The sequence below is a fragment of the Tamandua tetradactyla genome, chromosome 20 (genome assembly GCF_023851605.1).
Source record: "Tamandua tetradactyla isolate mTamTet1 chromosome 20, mTamTet1.pri, whole genome shotgun sequence".
NCBI lineage: Eukaryota > Metazoa > Chordata > Mammalia > Pilosa > Myrmecophagidae > Tamandua > Tamandua tetradactyla.
In genome coordinates, this window is record NC_135346.1 from 8,461,208 (window position 1) to 8,477,070 (window position 15,863).

The 15,863-nt window shown below is 43.5% G+C and overlaps 2 protein-coding genes across 2 annotated transcripts in view; both read left to right on the top strand.

Moving 5' to 3' along the window:
- The window catches only part of CHSY3 (chondroitin sulfate synthase 3), a 235,734-nt gene extending 227,637 nt beyond the window's left edge, over positions 1–8,097 (top strand). Inside the window, exon 3 of the mRNA XM_077138326.1 lies at positions 5,421–8,097. Within this exon, the coding sequence (XP_076994441.1) occupies positions 5,421–6,983 (1,563 nt within the window). The 3' untranslated portion in view covers positions 6,984–8,097. The remainder of the gene's footprint in view (positions 1–5,420) is intronic.
- A 1,854-nt stretch (positions 8,098–9,951) lies between these two features.
- On the top strand, positions 9,952–11,580 carry LOC143664431 (nuclear pore-associated protein 1-like). Its single transcript, XM_077138033.1, has one exon. It carries the CDS (start codon positions 10,023–10,025, stop codon positions 11,442–11,444), a length of 1,422 nt encoding a protein of 473 aa, XP_076994148.1. The 5' UTR covers positions 9,952–10,022; the 3' UTR covers positions 11,445–11,580.
- Positions 11,581–15,863: the final 4,283 nt, after the last annotated feature.

A 15,863-nucleotide genomic window follows, 5' to 3' on the forward strand; every position in this document is an offset into this window, starting at 1 on the left:
TTAAGAGTTTCCAACAGTGGTTGAACTAAACTACACTTTGTGAGACTCCAGGATCCTCCTCTACTTGGGCCATAAATGAGACTCTCAGTTGTTTAGTTTTAGCCATTTTTGAGGGTGTATAATATCACATTATGATTTTAATTTGCATTATGCTGCTGATGAATGAAGTTGACCATCTCTTTAAATGTTATTGGGGATTTGGATTCTTTCCCTTTGAAATGCCCATTCAGGTTGTTGCCCATTTTTCAGTTGGAGTTGTTCTTCCTAGTGAGATCATTATATATTCAGGCTATTAGTCCTTTTTGGTAATGAATAGCAAAAATACCTTCTTCCGCTCTGAAGTTCATATTTTATTATCTCTTAATGTTCTTCGCTTTCATCTTTATACCAACAACTCATTTAGAATTGTTTGTTTTTAACTTTTCTTCCATATGAATATCCAGCTGGTCCAACATCATATATTGAAAAGATCAGCCTTTCTCTACTCTTTCCAGGGTCCTATTTGCCCTAAGTCAAATGATAAGTTATAAGTCATGTGCAGGTTTGCTTATGGATGCTATTTTGTTCCTTTGCTATGTGTGTATCCTTGCAATACCACAGGTCTAAATTTCTGTAACTTCATATTCATAGTTTATCTTCTTTAAGAGTCTCTTCAATGTATTTAACCCTTTCATGCCTGCATAAATTTTAGAATCAACTTGGTAATGTCAACAGCAGCAATAAAATGAAAATGGTGGGACTATGGTATTGTTCTCTCATTGAATCTGCATGTCAAGTTGGGGAGAATTGATATCTCAGAAAATCCTGAGCAAAATATTTGCAAATACATTCTAGCCATATATAAAAGGATAATCTATCAAGATCAAGTTGAATTTATTCAAGGAATGTGAAGGTGGTTTGATATTTGAAAATCAATCAATGCAATTCATCATGTTAATGGGAAAAAAGAGACAAATTACACAATCATCTTAATGGATGGAGAAAAGGCATTTGATCAACTGCAAATTTCCTTCATGATAAATACTAGCAACAAACTGGAAACGAAAGGGAAGTTTCTTATCTGTTACAGAGAGATATTAACAATTCCCTTGAGTCTGGGAGTGGAACAAAGATTTTGCTATTGCCACATTTTCTGAAATTTCTTGCCAGTATAACAAGGAAATTAACTAGCTAACTAACTGAGTAAATAAATGAATAAGTGGCATAACAATTGAAAAAGAAGAGCTAAAACTGCTATTTGGGGGCAGTTAACATAATTTTACAGGTAGAAAAGTTCAAAAAAAATTTGCAGATAAACTATTAAGATTAATACAGAAATTAGGGGTTGCTGAATTCAAAGTCAATATACAAAAGCAATAAATCCATTTTATTTCTATATATGAGCTAGAAATTATATAAAATGCATTTAAAAAAAATAGTGCCATTTCTTTTAGCTGGCCAGAGTGCTATCACAAATACCACACAGTGGGTTGGTTTAAACAGTGGAAATCTTGGCTCACAGTTTTGAAGATGGAAGAAATCCAAAATCAAGATATCGGCAAGGCTTGCTTTCTCCCCAGAGATGAGCATTCTGATGCTGGCCGCCAGCAGTGCCTATTTCCTTGGCTTTATTTCGACCTCCTGTCATTGTGGCAATAGCCTCTCTTTTCTCCTTCCTGTAATTTAAGGGTTCTTTTTTATAAGACCTCCGGTGATCTGGATTATGGCCCACCCTGGTTCAGTTTGTCACAACTTAACCAAAAATATCTTCAAAAGGCCATAGAGGGCAGTGCGACAGTGGCTCAATGGGAGAATTCTCGCCTGCCATGATTCCCGGTGCCTGCCCATGCGAAAAAATGATAATAAAAAAGAAAAGATCCTATAAACAATGGTTCACACCCACAGGGACACGGACTCAAATTAAGAGCACGTGTTTGTTGGGGTACATAATTCAACCTACCACACCATTTATACTAGCATGAAACCCCACCACTTATCTAGGAATAAATGTAATAAAAAAAGTGGGAAACCTGTCCACATAACAATAAATCAAAGAAGTTTAAAATAAAATAAGGATCCACCATATGTAGTCATTTTAATGTATTAATGGCACTTTAAAAAATCAGATGATTATTTTGGTTATGTTTATGCTCTAATATTAGATTTGTGCCCCAACCAAAGTAAAATATCAGTGAAAAATTCTAACTTTGTGTTGAGTTAAGAGGTTGATGAGGGTGTTAACAGAAATAACAAAAGCATCTATTTATTGAAAAGTTAGTGTTCTAAATACCATAAGAGGAACTTCACGATATTGTTTTATTGAACCCTTGAAACTTTGGAAGAATCATGCCTTATTAACTGACTCCAAAGCCCATGCTCTGAACCACTAAGCCACTGGGAACGGTGCCCCGTGTGCCATCCAACGTGGCTTGCAGTATTCTCTTTTAATTCAGTAATTTTAACTCTATGAAATATGAAAATGTGAATCAGGCATGCAATACCAACTCAAGGCTACCCAAATCGCTAGGCATCCAGTCTCTTATCCCCATAGATAACCACTGAACCAATTTGTTTTGCATCTTTACTCTGTGAGGAATGTGTGAGAAGTGTGTACATGTGTGTGTGCAGTATTTATGTGTCCTTTGTACACCAATAGGAACACACTATTTACACTGCTGTAACTCCTTTCCTTTTTCCCTAGCTATAGCTCAGAGGTCATTCTATATCAACACATATTGATTTATCTTATGCTTCTTCATTCTATAGATGTGCCGTAATGCATTTAATCATTTTCCTACATGGACAGTTATGGTCCTTGCAGATGCTTTTGCCAATGTTACTACAGTAGTTTTACTTATGCAGGTATCTTTGTGGCTATGTTATCTGTAGGAAAATTTTCTAGAAGTAGAATCTTGAGGGGAATTTTTAAATTGTAAAAGATATCAAAGAATTCCCCTTCAAATATATTGCATTTTCACTGGCAATGAATGAGAGTGCCGGCATCCTCACATCTCATGCATCTTGTATGTCATCAGTTTTTTACCTTTGTCATTCCAATAGGTTAACGATATTATTGTCATTTCTATTTTCATTTTTAAAATTAGATGTGTGTGAGTTTTTATTCATTTCTCTATCAATTTTATCATTTAACTTGTCCATTTTTCCTGGCAATTGGGGAGACTATAACCTATTTTTATGCATTCATAAAGGATCCAGTAAGGACAGTTTTTGAAATAGCTACTGATATTCCCCTGAAAATAGGTAAGATAATTGATGCTCTTTTTCTTTCCTGTCCACCTCTCAGTCTTCTTTGTGTTTATTATTGTAGATGCAGTCATAGTTTCTAACATTTGCTTTATTTCCTATAAACCTAATTCCCAAAATGCCTAGGCTTAGTTTTATATTTAAATGGATTCAGTGCTCAGCACTGGCCCTTTTTCACAATCTTTTCTCATTTTGTGCTTTGTTAACCTGGAATTCTACTTCTAGAACCCTATAGCTCCTCCCCACCCCCACCCCCAACCAAAGGGTTTTGGGGAAAATATTCTTAAAGTCCATAATAGCTATTTGCTGCTGGGGAAAAAAAAAAAACAACCCACCCACTACTTAATATCATAAAACAATTTATTGTTATGAAAACATGGTTCTTTGGGTAATTAAGCCCAGCTGGGCAGTTTGCAGTTGGGGGAGGGGTCCCTTGTGCTATTGCTATCAGATAGGAACAGGTACTGGGGTCAACTGATAGCTTTCTCACACACGTGACTGTCATCTAGACTAACATGATGGGCAAGCTGGGAGTTGACTGAGCATCTCTCTCCACTGGGCCTCCCATTTTGTTAGCTTGAGCTCCCTTACAATATAGTAGACCCAGAGTTCTCAGGCTTCTTTTCTTACCTGACAGCTGGTTTATATAGAATGCGAGTTCCAAAAGCAGCAAGTGGAAGCAGCCAATCTAGAAACTGGCGCAGTGTCACTTCTACAGTATTCTGTTCATTAAGGCAATCACAAAGCCACCCAGATTCACAGGGTGGTAATATAGATCCCTCCTTACCCCCATCAGGAGGAATGTCAAAGAATGTGTCGCTACAAATGTACCTCAGGTTCTGACATGCTCATGTCTTGTTGTTTTCAATAAAACTTGAGCTCCTGCTTGATTGGAATAAACTTGAACTTGATTAATTAAAAGTATGGCACATTGATTTATTTCCCTGGGATCTTCAGAGGCATTGCTCCATTATCATTCCTGTAATGGTTTTACTTTTTCTCTTTTTTTTTTCCCTTACCTCTGCCATTTCACTTTTTTATTTTCTGTAACTTTGTCGATCTATTCATTGAGTTCTTTTTTGCAGAAAGGCTGCATCTCCTTTAATGTATTTGATTTGTTTACAATTTTACTGCTTCTGATATGGATTGTTAAGGTTGAAATGTTCCTTTCCTTCTTATTCTTTAATATATTTGCAGAGACTCCATGCAGGTGATGGTGACCGTGGAACCTGTTATTCTTTTCCTTCTCCTCCCCTCTCCTTCCACCTCCTTCTCCTGCTACGTTTACAACTTTTGAATTAGTATTTACGTTGACTGGGTGTGTTGGAGGTTTCTTGATTGAATATGGAATAACAGAAATATTTAGGGAACTGAAGGAGTCAACTGGCAGCTTGAAATTTGGTCTTATGTCTCTGAAGGTTTCCTCATATTTGTTTCTTCCAGAGATAGTAGTTTTTTTCTAGACTAGCAGAGAGCCTTCCTGTCTCACAAGGATGTCAAGGATATCACATTTCGTGTATGATACTTAAAATTGGTAGGTTAGATCTTTATATTTAGTTTCTTTTCTACCTTGCCTTCCCAAGAGCTTACTTCCTGTAAAGATGTGGGGGGGGGGGGGGAGCTAAAATTAAATAGGGTTCTCCTGGGAAAGAGCCTGTTCTTGTCATTCTGAGAAACAAGTCATTGATTTTTACCCTCAGAGTGAACCACCTATTTTAGGAAATCTGCTCTCTGCCTACTCTGCCCGAGATTAGTGCCTCTCCCCTACCTACTCCCTCACAACTGTCCACTATGAGGTTTTTGATATATTAATTCTTTTTTTTTAACATGGGCAGCCACCAGGAATCGAACCCAGGTCCTCGGGCATGGCAGGCAAGCACTCTTACCTGCTGAGCCACCGTGGCTCACCCTGATATATTAATTCTTGTTTTCTTTAATATTCTGGGTTGATCACACAGTGGCTAGAAGAGCAGAGACTCTTTACTTTAAAACCCACAGCTGGAGATTTGGTTTTTGCCATATTTGAGCACCTGAATTTGACATTTTAAAAAGCCATTTCCCATATGAAACATGAATGTAAATGTTTTTTATTAAGTATTTTAATTTAAAAGCCTCAAGTTTATTGCTTTTTTAAGAATATATTTATTCTAACATCCTGGCTTCCTTTTACTTTTCAGATGCAGCAACTGTTCCATGAAAATTATGAGCACAACCGGAAGGGTTATATCCAAGACCTTCACAATAGCAAAATCCATGCGGCCATAACGCTTCATCCCAACAAAAGGCCTGCCTACCAATACAGGCTGCATAATTACATGCTCAGCCGCAAAATTTCTGAACTCCGATACCGCACCATCCAGCTCCACCGAGAGAGCGCTCTGATGAGCAAGCTCAGCAACAGCGAGGTGAGCAAAGAAGACCAGCAGCTGGGAATGATGCCTTCCTTCAACCACTTCCAGCCCCAGGAGAGAGATGAAGTGATAGAGTGGGAGTTCCTGACAGGGAAGTTCCTGTACTCCGCAGCTGAGAACCAGCCACCTCGACAGAACATCAATAGCATCCTAAGATCGGCACTGGATGACACCATCCTACAGGTGATGGAGATGATCAATGAGAATGCCAAGAGTAGAGGACGCCTCATTGACTTCAAGGAAATTCAATATGGCTACCGCAGGGTTGATCCCATGCATGGGGTGGAGTACATTTTGGATTTGCTGCTCTTATATAAAAGACACAAAGGGAGAAAACTGACTGTGCCAGTGAGACGTCATGCCTACCTTCAGCAGCTGTTTAGCAAACCTTTTTTCAGAGAAACCGAAGAGCTAGATGTCAATAGCCTTGTGGAGAGTATTAACAGTGACTCTCGGTCATTCTCCTTTATATCTAATTCTTTAAAGATATTATCTTCTTTGCAAGGAAATGAAGAAATGGGAGGGCACAATGTAAAGAAAATACACATCCTAGTTCCTCTCATAGGAAGGTATGACATTTTCTTGAGATTCATGGAGAACTTTGAAAATACATGTCTTATCCCAAAGCAGAATGTAAGGCTGGTCATTATTCTTTTCAGCAGGGACTCTGGCCAGGATTCCAACATGCATATTGAACGGATAAAGGAATATCAGAACAAATACCCTAAAGCAGAAATGACTGTGATTCCCGTGAAGGGAGAGTTTTCCAGAGGTCTCGGTCTTGAAATGGCTTCTACCCAGTTTGACAATGACACTTTGCTGCTATTTTGTGATGTTGACTTGATCTTCAGAGAAGACTTCCTCCAACGATGTAGGGACAATACAATTCAGGGACAACAGGTGTACTACCCCATCATTTTCAGTCAGTATGACCCAAAGGTAACCAATGGGGGACATCCTCCCACGCATGATGATTTTGTCTTCTCAAAGAAGGCTGGGTTTTGGAGAGATTATGGATATGGAATCACCTGTATTTACAAAAGTGATCTTCTGGGTGCAGGTGGATTTGATACCTCAATACAAGGCTGGGGACTGGAAGATGTAGATCTGTACAATAAAGTTATTCTATCTGGCTTAAGACCCTTCAGAAGTCAAGAAGTGGGTGTGGTGCATGTTTTCCATCCAGTCCATTGTGACCCTAACTTGGATCCTAAGCAGTATAAAATGTGCTTAGGATCCAAGGCAAGTACTTTTGCCTCGACCATGCAACTGGCTGAACTCTGGATGGAAAAACATTTGGGTGTCAGGTACAACCGAACCTTCTCCTGACAGGCCAGGCAACACATATTGCCTTTTTAAAGGGGAGTTTACCTCATTGTTGGTTGTTGTTTTTATTTTATTGTTATTGTTATCATTATTATTATTGTTATTATTATTTTATTTTTGGCTGGTCTTAAACTACTCTTGGTTTTCTTCCAAAAGGTGTTTTTGACCTCAAGCAAGAAGAGTCTGCAGTTCACTGATATTTCAGATTTCTACTGAAGTCAATGTGTTACTTTTATGTATCTTTGTTTGAGTTTGAGTTAAATCGTGGCAATCAAATGACTTTCAAAGTCCATTCATCATGAGAGACAGCTTAGAAGAATGTTCCCTTGGGGCTTAAAGATGCAATATCAACTTTTATTTTGTTTGTCAAAGTCAATGTGATACAAATATTTACTGGTGAAAGGTACCACAAAAGTGCTTTATGCTTCCTATGGGGAAGGGACTCTGTAACATAAACTTGAGTTTTGTAATTTATACAAGGACTTAAATATAGAGACAATACTTTTTTTCATCTTTAGAATTTTTAAAGTAAATGAACACCTATGATTGTATGTTTATTTTTTAAAAAAGTTTTAAAAATCGAGGAGTTTTGTTCCACAAGCCACCGGTACTGGCTACCCTGGTCTTATGACAATTCTGATCTCCTCACACTGCCTGCTATAAATGCGAATGAACTTTATTTTCTCAAGGAAATATGATTTAATTGAATATTCATGTACATTTTAGAAGCTTTATGGAACGATGTCCTTCATTTGCTGGCAAGAAGATAAAATATGACAGAACCTGGTTATTTATAATAAAACACAGGCATAACAGTATTCTTTTTCAAAAAAACACTGAAAACGTGGTGTTTCCTTGTAGTCACATTTGATGCATTTCTTAGTTCTCATATTCACCAAAATATGCTTGCTGCACAGACCAAAAAAGTTAATAAGGAATTATCGGTATACTGTAGGTATTATTGTGCTTTAAAGCTTAGCCTTCATGTGTGATGAAAATGAGCAATCTCTTTGTTCAAGCGCTTACAATCTTAGAGAAACAATCTTCTATGGTCTCTTCATTTTAGGTTCAAGCTGACCAAAGAACAGGTCAGAAATGGTCTTTAATAGGGATTGGTAAATAGGTCAAAGATACACTAATCAATGGGGAAACCATGAGTACAGAATCAACCTTACAATGATAATTTTCCAATTATAAAAAAAAATATTTAATTTCACCTATACTTTCTTTGAACTGAAGCCATACTGGATTCCAGTTTGTAGAAAAACATAATCTCCTTCAAGAAATATAAAGGAAAATAAAAATCCATACAAAATCTCATGAAGACACTTTTAAAATTTCATTTTGTAAATAGCTAAGACATTTGCATGATTCCAAAACCCAAATTTAAAAATGTCTTCAGTTATCATTCCCTCTCTCCATCTACCCACATCTGCCCTGACCTCACATAACCACTATTTTGTGTGCACGTATGTCTATGCCATTCTAGAGTTTCTTTAAGCAAAAATAAGTGGATAAAGATACATTTTCCTGTTTTTCCATCTTTTATACATGAAATGTAGTATATCGTAAATACACTTCCACACTTTGATTTTTATTTTTCAACTAGCAATATATCCTGTGCTTTTGCACCCCTTTTAATAAATATCTGCATTTTTTTTTACAACTAACAGATATTACGTAATCAGATGACCACAATTTATTTAACCAGTCCCCTATCAATAGATATTTGGGTTGTTTCCAATCTTTTCCAATTGTAATCACTGCCAAACTGAATTACCTTGTATATGAATAATTTCACATATAAACAAGTATGTCTACAAAACAAAGGGTATCTAAATCTTAAATTTGATTGATACTGTCAGAAAGCTGTATTTGAAAGGGAAAAATACAATACTTAGGACAGTTAATATTAAAAGCTGTTTTTGTGGCATTACTTAAATCTTATAAATACTTTTCTTTAGAATGTTTTACCAAAATATTTGCTGAAGAAAATAATTGTGTCAAAATTGTTTTGAAAGCAATTATTGTAAATTGTTGCCTTTATTTTTAACTGATTGCTATGAGGGCACACAGCATTTGCCTAGTGATGGTTCCTTCCATGCTGACAACCTCTTCTAGTGGCACTATTTTGAAAACCTTAGAAACCAACATTGCTTACTATTCCTGCAAACATTGTGAAAGTCTCCTTGACTGTAACATATAGTCTTAATAATTTCAGATTCATCAGAAAAGAGTTAATGGCATTTTTAGACGTTAAAACAATCGTCTTGACAGGGTCAACACTTTGGAAGTATGCTTGTTTGAGCTCTACTCTAACTTTGTCTCTGGCCTTCATAAACTCTTACTTTAATAGCTTATTTTCCTACCTTACATGATTTAGGTTTTCTGCAGTTCTTATTTTCCAGAACAGTAAATCTATTAACAAGCAGTATGGATAGTTATTTGGAAAGATCTATTACCAAGTAATAATTATTAATTATTTTGTTAATTAATTAACAACAATAAATCAGGTTTCTCAACTTTGTCAACTGAAATAAAAGAGTTTTACTGAGAAATAAATCTCAGGGTCTTCCAGTCTTAGGAGTTATGAAGCTGCTGCCCAGGGATACAGTGGCATTCTCCATTGTACCAGTGAAATCAGGAGAGGAAAAAATGCAAAGATCTCATTTGGACTTAATTACCATATGCACACTATACTAGGGAATTTACAGGTGCATATAAAATTCCTTGCATAAGCCCCATTGGGCCTTAACTGTTGCCCTTTGGCATCTTTTCTCCCACACCTTCTCTCACACCCGTCCCTGTCCCTCACGCACCCTCCCGCTGTCAAGTGCCCTCCCCCTGCCAGGCGTCCTCCCCGCCACATCACCTGCCCTGCCCATGTCACGCGCACCCTCCCATTGTTACGTGTCCCGGTGATGCTGCAGTCACATGGCTCTGGCTGAACGGTGCCATTTGGGTCTTTGCCTCGGAGGAGTTGGATGCTAGGCAACCGCTCTCGTGGTTCATACTCCACTCCCTCGATTGAAATTGCCCTTCATGGGGAATACACTGACCAAGCTACTACGCCCCCTGGCGCGCAGCCGCTGCCCTGGGCCCAGCGCTCGCCCACCTGTTCATCCCTCCCGTTGTGTTCCACTGGTGGTAGGTCGGGAGCATCCTGCTGCCCCTGCGCCTCTCTCCAGCCCTGTGCGCAGGCTCTTCAACCAGGGTCGCCGGAACTCACAGTCTGGGTTTGACATCGCCCCGAAGAGGAACTATCCCACCCAGCTGAGCCAATGCTCTCCTCTAGGGGTACGTCCGTCTGTGTTCAGAGAGCATCCTCGGAAGAAGCTGCGGCTGTCTCCTCGAAATTCCAAGATGTTCGGCCCCTCTTCTGGGACAGTGAGGATTCCTCATCCAGGGCACAGATGGACTCTCGTGTGTTTGCCACCTGCACAGGCTGACGTCCCCTGTAGGCCAGTGCCATCCGGCCACCTCCTGCATCCCTGCCTAAAGGAGGACGAACTGAGGAGCCCAGGAGACCGCAGCGAAGGGTTGGCCATAGAGGAGGAGGATCACACAGAAACCAGAGAGCAGGAAGGTCAGAGAAGGGCACCCCAGAGCAGTGAGGATATACCCTCCACATCCATGCCGCTGGAGACGGAGAGAATGGTCCCTTCCTTCCAGTGCAGCTCTGATCCTCTTAAGGAAAGGTCTCTCGGAAGATGTGATCCAGGTGCAGCAGGGCTCCCTGGCCCAGTCTCACCCCGTCCCCTGCTTCCGAAGGGGCTGCACCATCAGCTGGATGAAGGCCATCAGCTCAGCTCTCCAGGTTCACAGCCAGGGAAGGAGACATCGGCAGAAAATCCTGCAGCTATTTCATCAAGCAACACTCCTCCTCCTCCCACACCTGCCAGATGCAGACGCTCTAAAAGGAAGCTGGTGATGCCACTGCCACTGCCACTGCCACTGTTGTGGGGTGGAGGTGAACTGCCCCCACCTCAGAAGCTTCCTCGGGTAGCCAGTCCCGAAGATACAGACTTGGAGAGGAAGACTGAGCCAAAACAGGACGATACCATCTTGGAGGAGGATGAAATTGAGGGCACAACAGAGGGCAGTGTCGCTGAGCCTGCCCCTTCTTGCTCTCTGCCTGCTGCGCAAAATGCAGGGGCCTTGACCCAAGCCACGGTCACCCTGCCGATTCCGGCCAGTTCCTCCACCACAGCAGTAGCTGATTCAAGTGACCCCCATGCCAGGTCCTCAACCCTGTCTAGCCCTGTACCTCCCCCTACACCAACTAGTCCTGACCAAACACCACTTCCTACCTCGCCTCTGGCTGCTCCCACACAATCCCTGTCTCCCTTTAGATTCAATCCCCTCCCTCAGGTTTCCCTTCCTGAGAACAGTGGCCCTCCACCCTCACTCGCAGTTCCGACACCTTTGACGTCTTACCTCCTTACTACCTTTGACGGTGTGTAGACCCCGTGCCTTTAATCTTACCACCCTCAGAAATCAGTCACCCACCCCTGTGTGTAGACCCCGCGCCTTTCATCTTACCACCCTCAGAATCAGTCACCCACCCCTGTGTGTGTAGACCCCGTGCCTTTAATCTTACCACCCTCAGAAGTCAGTCACCCACCCCTATGTGTGTAGACCCCGTGCCTTTCATCTTACCGACCCCATAGTCGCTGGCACCAGCACCTCTGGCTTCACCAGCCAGCCCATCCTTGCTCCCATGGCCTCTTCCACCACCACCACGGCCAGCCCATTTCCACCCCGGGCCTCCTAGCCTGCCTCAGATTCTGGGGAAACGGCTACGGACACCAGTCCCTCTTCCCTGGCTGTCATTTTCAGGTCTCCCCCAGGCCCCATTGGGAATTCCTTCCAATTTCCCCAAGCCCATCAGAGTATGAACTGGACCCCCTCTGCAAAGGCGCCTGGCTCCATCGGCCCACGTGCATCTAAGGGCAGTGCACCCACCTCAATCTTCACCCCTCCTTTTGGCTCAGGAATCATGCCTCAGCCCATCTTTGGGGCCTCTCCAGGACAGCCTCTGAGAGACACTTTTGGCGGTCCTCCTGTCTTCGCTGGCTTCCCCATCACTGCATCTCTGGCCACCTTCCGTCCAGCCGGCAGCATTTTGGCACACCCAGTGTCCAAGGCTGCATCTGATCCTGAGCCTATGGAAACCACACCCCCTTCGCAGGCTGTCATCCATCACCAGTCTCCTCCCGTCTCCTGGAAGAACATCTTGCCACTTCTCAATGCCCTTCCTACTTCTACACACACACGGCGGAATGGCAGCACTGCCTAAAGCCAAGTCTGCACTGGCTTGACGTCACAGCCAGCCAGGACCCCAGCTGCAACTTACACCTTACTGTTTGCACCAGGAGCTGCTCCTCAGCCTACTTTTGGGGTCTCCATCGGGCAGCAGCTGGGAGCCACCAGCTTTGGCCCCACTTACTCTCTGGCAAACTTGGCAGCACCACCACAAGCTGCAGACATAAGCTCTCCTGCTGCCCAGCCACCCAGGGGCAGCATGACAGAACCAGTGTTTTCAGGACTCACACCCCCACCTTTCACCTTTGGGATCCCTGTCAGCACCAAGAGGGCCTATGGAAACAACACAGGTGCTGCCGCCAATGACACAAACCTGACTCCTGGCTTTGCTACTGCCACGGGGATGCCCAGCACTGGGGATAGCAGCTCACTGGGTGCAAATACTCATAGAGGACCACTTGTCTTTACAGGACCTGCAGCCCTGAAGGGAATGACAGGCTGTGGGGTCAGTGTGCCCGCCCCACGACCCAGTTCCATGTCTGGAGCTCTGAACTTTGGGGAAGGGCCAAGCAGTAGAGGCAGCATCACTTCTGTTCCACAGACACCAACCATCTAGGGTACGCCTAGTGCAAGAGCAGTGGGAGGTGAGAGCACACAACATGGGCACGGGGACCCTTTAGTTCCCTCTTTAGACCAAGGGAACTGGAGTCCACCTGGCCAAAATTCAGGTGGTTCAGTGGGAGGAGATGGCAGCACTGCTGGGCCAGGAGGCCCTTAGTTCCCTCTGCCCATCAAGGGACCCGGGGCCCACCTGCCCAAAACACAGGTGGTTCGCTGGCAGGACACCACAGCACAGCTGTGCATGGGGGCGCTTTAGTTCCCTCCGCCCATCAAAGGTCTTGGGGCCCACCTGGCCAAAAGACAGGTGGGTCAGAGGGCAGACACAGCAGGACAACTGTGCTAGGGGGCCCTTCTGTTCCCTCTGTCCACCAAGGGACCTCGGGGACACCTGCCCAAACTACAGGTGGGTTGGTGGGAGGAGACAACAGCACAGCTGTGCTAGGGGGCCCTTTCGCTGCTGGCTTTGGTGGAAACGACTGACCTTTGCATGGGCAAGTGAGGAAGCAGCCTCGCCTTGGTGAACCCCCATCACCTATCCAGGTCTCAAGGAGACATTTCTTTCAGCCCAAGACACAGCATCTTGGCAAGGAGAAGCAAAACTCACTTCGGGAACATTGATTATCTGATGTCCTTTCGGAATGGCCTTTCCACGTCTGCAAAGAAGCTCCCATCCTAGTGCTGCTGAACTCAACCTGCTCACTCTCCATATTGATATATAAATGCGTTGTTGCTAAAAAAAAAAAAAAAAATTCCTTGCATAACTTGTTAAGGTATTCAATGATTTTGTCAGGAAGTGCTGTATTTCCCGACTGAAAGTGTATGAGAATGATGCTAGCAAGATTAAGAGTACTTTTCTCCCTGTATAGTGTCAATTAGCTAAGTGCCTTTTAAGGTTGATGGGCCGCACACCATGGATGCAATCTGAAGTGCCATATGCATAGGCACAGTAATCTATGTGCTACTAACATTACCTTCTTTGGATAGCTATGGATGTTCTATTTTAATGTCACCCCAATAACAATCCCATCGGCCTTTAACATCTTACCGAGCATCTGCTCTGCACTCAGCACGACGTTAGGCATTTCATTTGAATTGTCCTTTCAATGTGCTCCTCACAAAAGCTCTTTAAATGTTGATGGGATTTTCCTCATTCAACAGATGTGGAGACTAAGGCCATGAGTGATTGAGTAATTTGCCACGAGTTCGCACAGTTGGTGCCTTACAGACTTAAGATTGAAGTTCACCACTGTCTGAATCTGAGGCACTTGACTTTCCACTCTGCCCCATCTCGGTTGTTGGGGTGAGACAGGAAATAACGCTGGGGGGCAAAGGTCTAGGTGATGCCACGGGCGTGCTCAAGTCCCCATTCTTCTTGCTTCCACTGAAGGCTTACTCTGTACAGACGCCAAGTTTGCTGATATGATCTATAACTCTTGACTTTGCTCAGATGGAGCTTCCTCTGACGTTTCATCTCAGCCTTCCATCCCTCTGGCAGCCCCCTCTGCTTCACTGTGTTGGAGTACCAGCTTCTTCTGTCCATATGCTCACAAGTCACTGGGCCTCCGCCAACAGACAGGAACTGCTCAGAATTCCCGATGCCAGCAGCCCTTCCGTGTTGTCTGCAGCAGCTGAGTGCACGAATTGTCCACACTCATCGCCACCCCACCTAATTGCTTGTCTGTTAACGTCACTTCCCCAGCACTAACCAGGCATAAGCAGCTTTGCCACGGCTGAGGTATTTCTGCTATTAAGAATTGAGCCCATTATGCCTAATTAATAGATGGGGAACTATAGGAATGGAATATCCAAGTGTGTGGACTGATAGTCCAATCAAGAGAATAAAAATTCACTGAGAAAGTAAACTGTTATTTCCCTGTTGAGCACCAGAAAGCTGGAGGTCATTTCTGCCAGGCCACTCTGATTCCACATGATTGCATCTTCAGATTAGTCCTGGGTAGGTAGGGCCCGTAAGATGAGACCTTCTTAAAAGTGTCTGGACAGCCCAGATGGAGGCTGAAGTGCTGCCCAGCCCATTGAGTCCTCCACTACAACTGCCTTTGTCCTGCAGGAAACAACCTAAGCGCTATCTGGACCTCAGAGAGGCAGGTGCTGGCACCCCTCAACTTGTCTCCCCACCCATCAGAAAATATGTTTGTGCTGGTAAAATATTATACCTAGGTCATTCCAAAATAGGAAGCAAAACATCTGTAGCTCTGTTGTGGCTGTGGTAACGAGATTTTGGTGGGGAATTAAGGTATCACAGGGCCAAGCTACCTTTTACCCCTGCCACCTGCTGCTTTCTAAGGTTACTGCATTTGTGACCCTGTAAGTCATAGGAATGCCATGCTCCTTATCCCAGGGACATCTCTGACGAAGAGGGGACAGCAAGCGATCTAGGGAACCACAAAACAGATGGGAACAACAAAATGATGTCTAAAGGGACAATAAGGGGATCTGGTCTTAGTTCTTAGGGCTGATGACCTGCTCACCTTCCCCAGCCCTAGTTTTATCAGCATCTGAATTACTGTCAAGCATAGAGCATTAGTCCTCGGCCCTGCACGAGGGTTGGCAGCCTTCTAGACCTGGAGGTTTCTGGAAGGGCAGCAGTGGAGCCAGGAGAGAGCCTCTGAATGTGCCAGCACCGCCCCACCTCTGTCTCTGCCCCGCAGCCGTGTTCAGGTGCCAGCCATGCTGCCAAGTTTGCCCCGACAGATGGTGGGGATGATGCGGGCACCAGCAGTGATGCAGGCCCGCGGGTGGTGAGACCATCAGCATCTACATCAGGCGGCAAGCCACCTGGTGCTGGCATGAACATGCCAGGGTGTTCTAGCGTCTGCTTCAGTGTGACATCCTCCCATCCATTTCCCTCCGCCTTTGTGTTCTGAGAAGCCGCTAAGATCGGAGCTATCATTGGGATTCTGCATCATTCACAGGATTTTCTTTCAATTGAATTCAGTCCGTGTGCATTATGTCCGTAGGTTGCATCACCCTGGAGTA

Coding starts and splice junctions, on each gene's coding strand:
- LOC143664431 (XM_077138033.1), top strand. CDS start 10,023: ATGGGGAATACACTGACCAAGCTACTACGCCCCCTGGCGCGCAGCCGC.